The following is a 14,310-nucleotide window of genomic DNA, read 5'->3' as shown; positions in this document are numbered from 1 at the left end:
AAACTGCCCAACAACTGTTTTCACCTACAGAAACTCCTTCCAAAGTTTGGGTGCAACTATAATCTACCTGTAACGCTCTTCCTCACACTCACCTGTAGCCTGCAGCACAGTCTCTGAGTTCTTCATCACTTACTGAGGGTTAGGCTTTCTCTCTGTGTGTTTGCTCAAAGTTTTTATAAATACAACCGCACAGTCTCATGTACAGCAGCAACATGGTAACGATGTTACACTGGAAGCAGACTACTCGGCACTGTATCGACCTTTCAAAGCAGAAGTATCCCGGCAAGATGTTTCGACCACGCGAAATATCACGTGACCTCCCCATACGAAGCCTCGTTACGTCACACTCGTGTCAGAGAGGTGTGGCGCTGGTTTTGGATACTGGTTGTGCTGGACTCTGAATCTACCTTCTTTGTTAATGGTATAATATTGATAATACTCACGTTGGAGCCAGTTGAGCGTCAAAGATCGTCTATTGTAAAACATAAAAGGTGAAGACAGGTTGCAGTTAATAAACTCTGTTATTCATTAAAGTGGAAGTATATGGATATGACCACCTAAATATCAAATCACTAAAAAGAGAAGTGAAGTATAAGTTTATTCACAAATGTTATCAGTTAACATTACATTACACAACAACGTTTAAAGCTGATGTTGATGTAAATAGTTCATTTTGTAAAACTCTGTCTGAAACATTGCTACATTTATTTTGGATTTGTTCTCACACTAGAATATTTTGAAAAGATCTTACTGGTTTTATTATTGTTAATAAATGTAATGATGAATGAATGAGAATAAAAAGTGTTTAATTCTGATCCTAAATAGAGGCTGGTAATTCATCTGGAAGCTCAAGGTTCATACAATATATTCATCTACAGTCAAGCATCATTTGTGATTTGCAGGCAGAAATATCTGTGCAGAATACTGATAAATATCCAAAGACATTTGTTCTTTTAGTATTTTACTGATCTACTCCAACTTGAATATGTCTTGTTGATCATATATAATACTTTTATACACAAATATCTTTGCATTTTGTTACCTTTCATGTTACAATAGTAGAGATGATTTTTCATACAGTTCATACTTACATAACTAATAAGTCATACATACACACATAAAAATAAGGCATTATATGATTAATTATAATGTGAGAAAAATAAATTGCAGGCATATGACTTTATCAGTTATTTATTAATATTTCCATTTGTACATTTCACAATATTTCAGGATAGTCAATTTATTTGAAGGTACAAAAAAGTCATTTTTTCTTTTTGCAATGTTGCATCAAGAGTCGTCTCACTACATCTGTTTCTGACACAAAGTCACTGTTTAAAACATATTTTCACCTGTGTTTTATACAATCAAAAGTTTATACAATAAAAAGTCTCTGTGTCTGCTTTTACAATTTACACTGAATTTAGTATTTTAATGAGAAAGAGTTAAAAAAAGATAAGAGAATATGCAGAGAAAATAAACATTATCTCTTGCAATAACTAATTTAAATAAAGTTATATTTACATTTTTAAGATCACAATCTCGAGATAATTTCCCGTTATCTTGATGTATCTCCTGATCGCACCTTCTGCAGATGAAAATTAGCTATAAGCTAACTCTGCTGTAGTGCATCAAACTTTAACATTTATGTTTCACACTGTGCAGTGTCACAATAAATACATATATACAAAATATTGCATTAATATTTCAAGATATCATCAGTCATTCATCTCCGCCTGGGCAAAAATGTGCATCTCAGGAGACAGTTACCACAAAAACACATAAAGATAAAGAGCGATCAGTTTAAAACATATTTTCACCTGTATTTTATACAATAAAAAGTCTCTGTGTCTGCTTTGCAGTTTACACCGAATCTGGTATTATAATGAGGAATAGTTAAAAAAAGATAAAAGAATAGGCATAAAAAATAAACATTATCTCTTGCAATTACTCATTTAAAATATCAAGTAAAAATTATATTTACATTTTTAAGATCATATTCTTGAGATAATTTACAGTTATCTTGATGTATTTCCTGATCGTACCTTTATTGCATCAATACTTCAAGATATCATCAAAGTCATTCGTCTCCGCCGGAGCAAAAACGAGCATCCCAGGAGACAGTTATCACAAAAATACATAAAGATAAATAGTTTATGGCCTCTATTTGTTTTGCCACAACAGAAAAAAATAATTGAATCATGATGACATCACAATAATCTGATATGTAAACATGAAGAGAATCATCACAGGATGACTCATAAATATCAGCCCCATAAAGATTAATCTACAGTACCTCAAGAACAAGAGATGAGTCATAACCTCCAGATACATTTGATCAAGTATTGCTGGCTGATCCTGGCCTCCATATAAACTTTCTTCTTAATCATTAGATTTGAAAAAAAAAAGAAAAAAAGACTAAAACAGTTTCAGACAGAGATCGTCATGTCAAACCTAAAGTCACTATATTGTAAACTACTGAAGACAGTATTTGTACTTGGACTGCAGTAATACAGGAATTACATGATTATCATACTGTATCAGCATCTTGCATGTTTTCATCCAATGATCACAAGAAGACAATTATTCCCTGATCACCACGTTACCACCACACTGATGACTGGTTCACCATATTTCAAACCGCTTGTCTTCCTTAAAGGGAGTTCTGTCCACAATGTTGTTGTTGAAGAGTCTAGAAAAATACCAAAACAGAGAGCAAATGTCACTCATACAGACAACAATAATATGAATGATTGAATGATGATGAATTGTTTCTCTGTAATCTTACGACTACAACATTCTTAATGAATAATGGTGCACTAATTAATGTTTGCTCACCGCACAGCATCAATGGAAGGATTGATGGAGACCAGCTGGAGTAACCTGTGTGTCGCAGCATCTGTGATCTTATTGTGACTCAGACTGTAACATGCACACAAACAAAAAAGAAAAAGTGAGGACAAAAGGTACATTATTATATAACATGGAGCCAGTGGCTGATGTAGGCAGTACAGGTAAATGTCAGGGCGTCACTGCAGAAACACTAAAGTTCTCTTTGTCAATGGATTATGTTGACTTGCATTTCTGTCTGCTCAGACCAACACAAAGAGACACACACCTCTAAAACTGTGATCATAAAAACTAAAATCCACCTGATTATGTCTTTTCTTCAGTCAGTGAAAAACCTCTCGTCTTCATACAGTAGCAGGTATGTGCACGCTGTCAGTCGGTCATTTTGATCGCACAGCTGAGTATCTTCATTAATTATTGAAGTTTTCTGACACTACTGCATGATCTAACACTGTAATTCACAGCGCTGAGCTGTTCAACATCCATTCCAAGTTTAAACAGTCAGATAATTTGGAGTATAGTGATCATCCTCAGGATGCATCATGAACTCCATCAAAGATCTCAGGATATTTTTTACTTCAAGTAAATCATCACACTTCATTTCCTCTGGAGAATCTGAATAAATTCTGCTGTGAATACAGATTATCTGCAGCCAGATTGTTGCTCTTCTCATGGTACTCACAGTAATGGCAAACTAGTTTATGTGTTTATGTATCCAGATAACTAAATGTAAACTATTCTATTATTAGGTAAAGACAGTATTATAAAAGTACAGTATGTTTACTGTAGTACAAAGTTCTGTAAACAACAGGTATAAAAACATTTTCTTTAAATAAATGATAAGAGGAGAGATGGTGAATGTATTTAATATTTTAGTAAATATGTACAATTAGTACAATGAGTAGCTACTATAATTAAATCTGTCAGCAATCAGTCAGTAATGTAGACGAGGCGCAGCAGTGTTTGTTGTCATGATGTGTGTCAGCAGGACCACTATGGAAATGACTTTTGGTGTTTTTATCACTCTTCAGTTTTATTTTTAACACTTTAATAGTCTTATATACTGTTTGTAGTTTGATTTATTTTGTTGGTTTTGTGTTTCTGCATGTTTTATTTCATTTAATTGTTTTCTTTGTGAATATGTGAAAAAGTGTGTTATGTGTCAGTTGCTTTATAAAAGAATTAAATCAAACCAAACCTCTAACTATACAGATATAATTGTCTTCTCATATACACACTGACAGCAACTTCAGTCTCTCCTGAAATCTAAATTCAACATCATCTCCTCTTGAAAGTGTATTTGGGGAACTCTATAATAAACTTGGGGTGCTGTAAGCTGTCAGCAGGGTTACTGTCTCTTTCTGCCTCCCTAAGAAGGAACATTTTTCTTCAGGAAAGCCGTCTTGTGATCCTCTCAGCTCATTAAACTTATGGTCTGCTTTGAATCTCACACCAACTCCATCTGTCAGTTGTGGTCAGCAATATGTTTTTGTGAGTTACTACCTCCGCCACGACTAGACTAGAGCCGACACAGCATTATATACATATTTGTGACATGAACACATGTATCTGTACAGTCTGACACTCACTCCAGGACTTGGACTTTGTGCAGATGTGTGATGAGTGTGAGCAGCAGCTGGTCAGTGAGCTGACAGTGACTGAGGTCCAGCTCTGTCAGCCCGTCAGAGAAGTCCAGCATCCGGGCCAAACCTTCACAGGCCCTCTGATCCAGTGTGGTGTGACTGAGGTCCAGCTCTCCACCCAGGGCTCTAAACAGGGACTCTCCTCGTCTCACTGTGTCCCTGTCACTGCTCCCAGGAACCAGGGACACCAGCTGGAGGAGGACAGCTTTACTGGCTCTGAACAGGACAAACAAAGCAAAGAGCAGACTGTTACCATGCAGAAACATTACTGTGAACAAGTTTCTTCTCTGGTTTAGGTTATTCTTCCCTACCGGAGACGGACTCTGTCTAGGACAGGAAACAGCAGGTCCAGACTGCTGTCTTCCACCTCACAGTCTCTCAGGTCCAGCTGTGTGTCACGGCTGCTGTGTCTCAGGATGGTGGAGACGGCCCTGCAGTCAGCAAAGGTCAGACTCAGAGGCTCAGTCTTATCCTCCTCTGTCAGCTCCACACAGGAGGAGCAGGACAGATCCAGCCTGTGCTGTAGAGTCCTGAGCAGGCCTGATGCTGCCCCCTGCTGGGCGTCAGAGGCAGCACAGCAGTGGAGGAACCTCAGCAACAGATTCCTGTCAACACTGGTAGCAGAAATGATTCAGAAATGTAAGAAAGTTAACAAATTATACACAAATAATACAATCATATCACTTCATTGTTCAGATACCAATATAACTAGCAGACTCACAAATATTCCACACAAATAATGATATAGGATATTAAAGAGTGCAGTGTTATCATGACTGATTTCAACACCATATACTAGTCTGAAATTAATCATGAAATAAAAAAGAGTCCAAATACTCAACAGTGTTATTGAGCAGGTTTACAAGTAAGTAAAAGCAACTTGGTTACTTCTGGTTACAACCTAGTTTAGTCTACAGGGAATGAGACGTTTCCCAAAATAAAGCAGTGTACTGCAAGTATCTTGGTGTCTCCAAAGATACTTTAAATGATTCATTTATTGGAGCGTTTAAGCAAATCTGCCAAGTATTATTACCACCATAACACTGAAATAAATATGGTTGATAGGTGTGATGTTACTCTGCTGTGTAATGAAATAAGTAAAGACCGAACCAACAGTACTGCAAAGTGTTCAATAAGAGACTGAAGGCAGATTTTGGATGCTAGAGCTTACAGCAGAGCCCTCTGAAGACACCCTGAGTCTTATACATCAATCATAGGAGGTATGTAATCTATCTCATCTGTATCCTCTAACATCTAAGGTGCTCTCCCAGTACGCTATCAGTGATGGATAAATGATATCCTGTGTGTTAGAGAGTACTGATACAGCTACAGCGTTAAGAAATGAGCACTAATGTCTGACCTGAGTTGAGAGACTTTGTCCAGTGTAAAGAGGATGGACTCTATTTCCTCTGTTGGTATGGAGGTCCACTGCAGGTTTACTTTAACTCTGTCACTGTGTTGAAGGATGAAGAGCAGAGCAGCACAGTCCACCGAGTCCAGCTCTCTGCAGGTCAGGTTGATCACATGATTCAATGACCTCAGTAAACTGGGTATCATGTGACGGGTTTGAGCTTTATAGATCTCTCTGATGGCAGTCAACACAAAGCTGGGACTGGGCCTGAAAGCATACAGTGTATTTACCAATAACACTCTGTCTGGTCAAACAATGAACAAACTGATGATGAAACAGAAGCCATAACAGAACATTTACAAATTATTAAATGGAAAACAACTTTATGTCTATGTCCAATAAAAGGGGAAAAACAGTTTGACAACCTTTTGAATACAATCCTGTCCAGAAAGGGAAGCAGATGTGTGATTCTCTCCTGTAAGAAGCAGTTCTTCCTCAGGTTCACAGTGATGGTCTGAGCTGACGACTGCTGCAGCAGATACTGAAGAACCTCCCAGTTCAGACAGCAGGAGGTCAGGTCTCCACCAACCTTACTGAAGAAGGAACAGGTCAAGTCCTCATCCTGGATTTCATGGAGGAGGGCCGGTAGCTGCTGCAAACTCTCTTCATTCAGTCTGCACATTTCATAATAAATATGTTTTAGAAAAGGTAAGTATTAATACATTAGACATTTTCATTAATTAGTGTGTGTTCATAAGGCTGAGGAAAGACTTTACTTGATTGTTAGAGGGCCATCGTGAAGCAGCAGTGAAGTGAGACCCTGAGCAAAGATGCTGAGCTCAGTCAGGTCTAACCGTCTGACTGACCAGTGTCTCAGCACAGATGCCAAACTACTGACAATCTTCAACAATACTCGTTCTGATAGTTGGGTTGTCTTAGTGACAAGAGAAAGCTCATCAACAGCCAGACAGGCCACTCTCCCTCTTCTTATCCATCCAAACAGTCTCAAGGCCGTGTTGTTGGACAGTCTGAAAATGAAGAACAGATGTCCTGAAATATGTGATGAAAACCTCTAATTGATCATTTAAATTGGACAGAAGATAACTAGTGTTAAAAGAAGTGAGACAGTAATTACATGAATACGTACTTCAGACTGTGTAGTTGTGTTGTACGTCTAAAGAGGAGTGAGGTTTCTCTGACAGACATCATTCTGGGTGTGAGGATGAGATTCACTTCAGAGCCACAAAGTCTGAGAACTCTCCCTGCAGACCTGCAGGTTTCACTGCCTAACTCTCCTGTTAACAGCAGGTTGAACCCCAGGAGCTGCAGCAGAGAGACCAGCTGCTGGGTCTCCTCTCTGGATCTCACAGAGATGGATGAACACACACTCTGGAAGAACTCTGGATCACAGCTACAACACAATATTATGAATGAATTGTGAAAACAGCAAAGCAAACGTACAAGAGTAGAAGACAAACTGCATTACAAACCATCTAATGTCTGATGTCTTTCATCAAAGATGAAATTCAGAACAAGAACATACAGCAGGAGGAAACAGTCAGTAAAGACAGTATGTTGTTAAATGATGACTGAACTGAAAAGTTCATTTATCTTTACCATTTCTGAAATAAACCATGTGGTATTTGTAAAAATACAGTATTAGTCTGACTTACCTGAGCCCTGAGATATAAGGCAGACACTGTAGGAAACTCCTCACTTCACTCTCTTCATCTGAGCAGCCTGTCAGCTTCACTTCTTTCTTCTCTGATTGGAGTTTCAGCACTTCCAGTAGGATGGAGACCTCTATCTCTGACAGGTTTATGAACCAGACTGAAGGTGACTGGAAAACTGACTGTAATGCTGGAAGGACTCTCCTGTCTGTTTTAGTTTCATAGTCCTTCATCTGAGAGTACAGATCCAGTAGGAAATGACTCTGATATTCTATGTTTCTCTCTTTAAGAGGGAATGTTTCATAACTGCACACTGATGATAACAGCTCCAGTATCTTCTCTCCTGTCTGCTCTTCTCTCTCTGCTGCTGCACAGAACAGATTCACCAAGAACCTGATTTCTTCATCAGGACCTGACCGTCGAGGAAAACTGGAACAATAAGAAGGAAACATTTTGTGAGGATTTGATCTCAGCAACATAACTACAAACACACACTACTGATGGACTCTATCTTGTACATGGATGTCCTGTATAAAATTAAATTAAAACACTTCATTAATCAGGAAAGGATATAAATACTGGTCTGCAGTATTGGTCTGACTTACCTGAGCTCTGAGATATAAGGCAGACACTGTAGGAAACTCCTCACTTCACTCTCTTCATCTGAGCAGCCTGTCAGCTTCACTTCTTTCTTCTCTGATTGGAGTTTCAGCACTTCCAGCAGGATGGAGACCTTTATCTCTGACACGTTTATGAACCAGATTGTAGAAGGTGACTGGAAAACTGACTGTAATGCTGGAAGGACTCTCCTGTCTGTTTTAGTTTCATGGTCCTTCACCTGGGCGTAAAGATCCAGGAGGGAATGACACTGATGTTGCTTCTCATCATCATCATTCTCATCCTCATCCTCATCCATGTTTCTGTCTTTAAAAGGGAATGTTTCATAACTGTACACTGATGATAACAGCTCCAGTATCTTCTCTCCTGTCTGCTGTTCTCTCTCTGCTGCTGCACAGAACAGATTCCCCAAGAACCTGATTCCTTTAGAATAAGATGACCAGTCAGGAGGAAAACTGGAACAATAAGAAGGAAACATTTTGTGAGGATTTGATCTCAGCTACATAACTACAAACACACACTACTGATGGACTCTATCTTGTACATGACTGTCCTGTATAAAATTAAATTAAAACACTTCAATAATCAGGAAAGGATATAAATAATTTTTGAACAAATACTGCCTCACAACACCAACACCAATCCTGTGTGTGAAATCACTGCATATTTGCTACCTACAGGTTATATTCACTTGAAGTAATTCAAATGTAAAATATATGTAGAATATGGGGCTCTGCGATTAATCTAATTATATTTTCATTACGATTTTGGCTTCCAACGATTATGAAAACGAGATAATCGAGATAAAATGATTATTGTTTATTATTGTCATTTCGTAATGATGCTCTCGTTTTGTCTTGTGTTGCAAATCTAACAAACCTCTTTCCTTTACAGCGGTGCGCTTTCGCCCCTAAACGCCTCCGACAGGCTTTGAGCGTCTCTGTCCACAGACTAACCTGCTTCACCAGGCTGACTGACAGCTGACATTTACTGAACCTAAATAGTTTGTATGTCGGCTCCACGGGAAGAAATCAACAGTGTTTGTACTTATTGATTCATTGGTTTCATTTCCTCGCCCACTGTAGAGAGTGAATCTGCCGGTAGTGAAACCGGGGCTCGGTGCTCCGGTTGGATACAAAGGGAGAGCCGGGGCTAGCAGGGAGGCTAGCTGGCTGTGCTTCCCTCCGGTCATGCTGCGGCTAACGCTCCGCTAGCCTCCCTGCTAGCCCCGGCTCTCCGTTTGTATCCAACCGGGGCACCGAGTCCCGGTTTGTTATTCAGGTTAAAGTGGGAAAGGCAGCGGATCTGTCGGACAGCTGAGTGAAGTGGAGCCTGCGGAGGAAACACCGGGACCGTCGGGATGGAACAGTCCGTGGAGGTGCTGCGGTGTTCGGCTGCACAGATAGGAAACCCCTCGGCTGACAGGATGTACCACTCTGTTTGAAAAAACGTTTTCTTCTTCTTCTTTTTGGTTTATAACAGCGGTTGGCAACCAGCGTATGAGGTGCATTACCTCCTCCCTCTGCTTCGGACTGCGGACCAAAGATTAAATCCTACACATTAATCCTGGCTGTCTAATAAAGTCAAAGAAAACTACTGCTCCACCCAATTGGCAGCTTCATTAAAGTTTTAACGCTGAGCTCCTGAACTCCAGTCTTCCTAAGTTCTTCCCTCATATACAGTTGTGCTCATTAGTTTACACACCCTGCTAGAATTTGTGAAATATCGGCCATATTTTGGGAAAAATGACTGATCATGCTGTAAACTTTAGTTTTATTTAATGATAGTGGTCAGGTGAAGCCATTTATTTTCATATAATTATATTTGCCCTTTTTACATCATAATTATAACTGAAATCACCAAAATGGCCCTGATCAAAAGTTTACATACCCTTGAATGTTTGACCTGATAATATACACACAAGTTGACACACACAGGTTTAAATGGATATGAAGGGTAAGTTTCCACACCTGTGACTTGTTTGATTGTAATTAGTGTCTGTGTATAAATAGTCAATGAGTTTCTCAGCTCTTGAGAGACCCCTGCACATTTCATCCAGGGCTGCTCTGACTTTACTGGATACTGAGCCATGAGGAAAGCAAAAGAACTGTCAAAGGACCTACGAGAAAAGGGAGTTCAACTTTATAAAGCAGTAAAAGGACATAAAAAGATATCCAAAGATTTGAAAATGCCAATCAGTAGTGTTCAAGCTCTGATAAAGAAGTGGAAAATGAAGGGTTCTGTTGATACCAAGCCACAGTCAGGTAGACCAACAAAGATTTCAGCCACAATTGCCAGAAAAATTGTTCAGGTTGCAAAGAAAAACCCACATGCAACTTCAGCTGAAAGTTGCATGTTTCTGTTTCAAGCTGAACAATAAGGAGGTACTTGAACAAAAATGGGCTGCATGGTCAAATTTCCAGAAAAAAGCTGTTACTGTGCCAACGCCACAAAACAGCCTGCTAACAATATGCCAAACATCAACTACAAAAGCCTCAAAACTTCTGGAACAAAGTTATTTGGAGTGATGAGACCAACATTGAACTTTATGGTCACAACTATAGACACTATGAATGGTACATATCTTACAGCTTCTGACAAGGTTTGTAGACTTATGAGCACAACTGTATTGTCTTTCTCCATCATTAGTATAATCTATGATTGCATGTGTAATAGTCTCCTCAGCCAGGTGGAAAGAAATATGTGCATGTATCGGCATTGACAATCAGCAAAAATGAGAGTCAAAAAGTAATTGTGTTAAATAATCCTGATCTCAATATTGACCAAAATAATCCTGATTATGATTTTTGCCATAATCGAGCAGCCCTAGTAGAATATATGAATATAAATAGTGAAACAACTAAATCTAGAGTCCACATCATGTACAGTAGTTAAAATATCATCCCAGCATGCTTTACCTCTGAGATGGAAGACGTATAAATTACTGTTCTGCTACATTACATCTGTCAGTGGAGACACAAAATGTTCATTCATAAGTGTCTGAAATCTTAATTTGCTGCTCACTATAGAGTTGGTGGAAATTTTTATCAAAGTCAGTAAAAAAATAACTAATCATGAGGTAAAAATGCAATGACTATTCTTTACAGTTGTGTAAATGTAGCAGTACTTGTTTTTGTTCATTTATGAACATTTTGTTTTTATTTGTGAACAATGAACTTATTAAGTTGCCAATACTATTATAAGTAATTTAACCCTTAATTAAAATATGTGGTTATCATTTCAATGTCCCATATTTAAGAATTCATCACATTTTCATATTTCTCTCTGTTCTTTATGTGTACAAGCATTATAAATAAACTACCATATATCTGAGAGAAGGTGGTTTGACTCTTTTGTGTGTGTAAATCTTTTAATATCAGAGTCCCTGAGGTTCCCAAAAACTAGGAAAGCAACTTATCTGACAACATATTTCATATACTTTCAACCCATGTTCCCTGTGAATATTATGATCACTACACTGGTCTGCAGTGTTTTTTGGACTTACCTGAGCTGTGAGATATAAGGCAGACACTGTAGGAAACTCCTCACTTCACTCTCTTCTTCTGAGCAGCCTGTCAGCTTCACTTCTTTCTTCTCTGATTGGAGTATCAGCACTTCCAGCAGGATGGAGACCTTTATCTCTGACAGGTTTATGGACCAGACTGTAGGTGACTGGAAAACCGACTGTAATGCTGGAAGGACTCTCCTGTCTGTTTCAGTTTCATAATCCTTCACCTGAGAGTACATATCCAGAAGGAAATCTTCCTCATTATCATAACTGCACACTGATGATAACAGCTTCAGTATCTTCTCTCCTGTCTGCTGTTCTCTCTCTGCTGCTGCACAGAACAGATTCATCCAGAACCAGGTTCTATCTGAGGATTTAAATCTGGGAGATAAACTGGAACGAGAAGAAAACATTTGGTTATGATCTGATGTCAGTGACACAAAGAGAGCTGTGCATTAGTGATATAGAGTGTATCTGCTAAAAGTCAACAAATACTCATTAATGACAATAATACAGAAAAATCAGTCTGAAATTAAAGCAGCAAAGCTTTTAACAGGCTGGGCTGTACATAGATTTTAAAAGGCATTTACTGACTAAAATTCTTCACAAAATGTTAAAGGAACCAGGAAAGTCAGGCAATATCACTCCTGAACCAACAGGCTGGTGGAAAGAAACACGTTACCCAAATCATTTATGAATCAATTAGCTCCAAAGCCTTGAATACTGGACCACAAGTTTTAACATCCACCATTCTGTAAAACTCTATGAAACTTCATAGAGAACTAGTGTGAAATATTTAGGATGTCCTTTGGTGAACTTACCACATCCTGATGACCAGCAGTGTATTTTCATTACTGATAATAAATCACTTCAGTAAAACTCTCATTCACTCCTCTGGATCATTCATCACTCAAACTTCATACTCACTTACAGTTTATTTATTGGATGTATTAGAGTCAGAGTAGCCAATCAACGAGCCTCACATCCAGCATCTATGACTGATCACATTTCATGACCAAATCTCTTTATGATTCAGTACTCCAAATGTCAACCACTTTAAAAATGTCTTAAGATGACTCATAAATCCAACATGAACACACTGAGGTACTGAGAGGGGAACTGTCATGTGTGGTTATTCTTTAATGCAGGAAACTACTGCTTCATGGCTGACATTTGTATAATCACAGTTAAAAAGAACATCACTGGTCCTGAGAAAGAACTGATGCTCTCTGTTGTTTACATTTCTGGAGCTTGTTGGAACAAATCATTATAGCTGAGTCTCTGTTTATGTTTTACTGAGTTGATGGATGACTGATGAAAACAGCCTCAAAGTAACAAAACTGTTCATGTTAAAAACAAACCAGGAGCTGGATGGAGTAAACGTGTCTCAGCTAATAGTAGATGAGCAGTACTCTGTAAGAGCTTTGACTTTCTGCCCAAAGGAACTCTGGGTAATTTAGGAGTAAGTATATTGTAGGTGAGTGGAATAAAGAAGTATGACATCTCTGATCTTATACACCGTGATGTAATGTTTATGTGGACTGATCAGTGGAACACATTACCTTAACATTAAAACTAACAGTGAGTTGTCTCATTGTGAAACACAACTCCTTAAATGTTCACTAAAGTCATGTGACTTACTCGAGCCCTGAGATATATAAAATTAAATTACAACACTTCATTTACCAGGAAAGGATATAAGCCTCAAAACTACACAAGCCTCAAAACTTCTGGAACAAAGTTATTTGGAGTGATGAGACCAACATTGAACTTTATGGTCACAACTATAGACACTATGAATGGTACATATCTTACAGCTTCTGACAAGGTTTGTAGACTTATGAGCACAACTGTATTGTCTTTCTCCATCATTAGTACAATCTACGATTGCATGTGTAATAGTCTCCTCAGCCAGGTGGAAAGAAATATGTGCATGTATCGGCATTGACAATCAGCAAAAAAGAGAGTCAAAAAGTAATTGTGTTAAATAATCCTGATCTCAATATTGACCAAAATAATCATGATTACCAAGAACCTGATTTCTTTATCAGGATCTGACCGTCGAGGAAAACTGGAACAATAAGAAGGAAACATTTTGTGAGGGTTTGATCTCAGCTACATAACTACAAACACACACTACTGATGGACTCTATCTTGTACATGACTGTCCTGTATAAAATTAAATTAAATTTAAAACACTTCATTAATCAGGAAAGGCTACAAATAATATGTGAACTATCACTGCCTCACAACACAAACACCAATCCTGTGTGTTAAATCACTGCATATTTACAGCTGTGTTCATCATAGTCAGCAAAAATAACTAATCACGAGGTAAAAAAAAAAGCAATGACTATTTTTATTAGCTGGATAAATGTAGCAGGGCTTCTTTGTGTTAATTTATGAATATTTTGTTTTTAGTGTTTGAACAATGAACTTTTTAAGCTGCCAAGATGGCTGCCATTAATATTCTAAGTAATTTAACCCTTAACTAATAGACATGGTTATCTTATCAATGTGCCATATTTAACAGTTCATCACATTTTCATATTTCTGTGTTCATGATATGTGTAAATATTATATATAAACTACCACACAGTCATGTGGAAAAGAGAAAAGTTAAGACACCCCATGACAACATATTTAAACATGCATAGATGTGTTTGACATAAG

At 38.1% G+C, this 14,310-nt stretch overlaps 1 protein-coding gene across 1 annotated transcript in view; it reads right to left on the bottom strand.

The window, feature by feature from the left end:
* LOC122976244 overlaps window positions 1-14,310 on the bottom strand; it is a 1,153,509-nt gene that overhangs the window by 51,449 nt on the left and 1,087,750 nt on the right. The window contains exons 39-41 of the mRNA XM_044344621.1: window positions 13,673-13,708; window positions 8,117-8,545; window positions 7,515-7,940 (exon numbers count right to left, since the gene is read on the bottom strand). Coding sequence (XP_044200556.1) covers window positions 7,515-7,940; window positions 8,117-8,545; window positions 13,673-13,708 — 891 coding nt within the window. The remainder of the gene's footprint in view (window positions 1-7,514; window positions 7,941-8,116; window positions 8,546-13,672; window positions 13,709-14,310) is intronic.

This window comes from Thunnus albacares, chromosome 24 (assembly GCF_914725855.1).
Source record: "Thunnus albacares chromosome 24, fThuAlb1.1, whole genome shotgun sequence".
Taxonomy (NCBI): domain Eukaryota; kingdom Metazoa; phylum Chordata; class Actinopteri; order Scombriformes; family Scombridae; genus Thunnus; species Thunnus albacares.
This window is presented reverse-complemented; position numbering and strand designations above follow the sequence as displayed.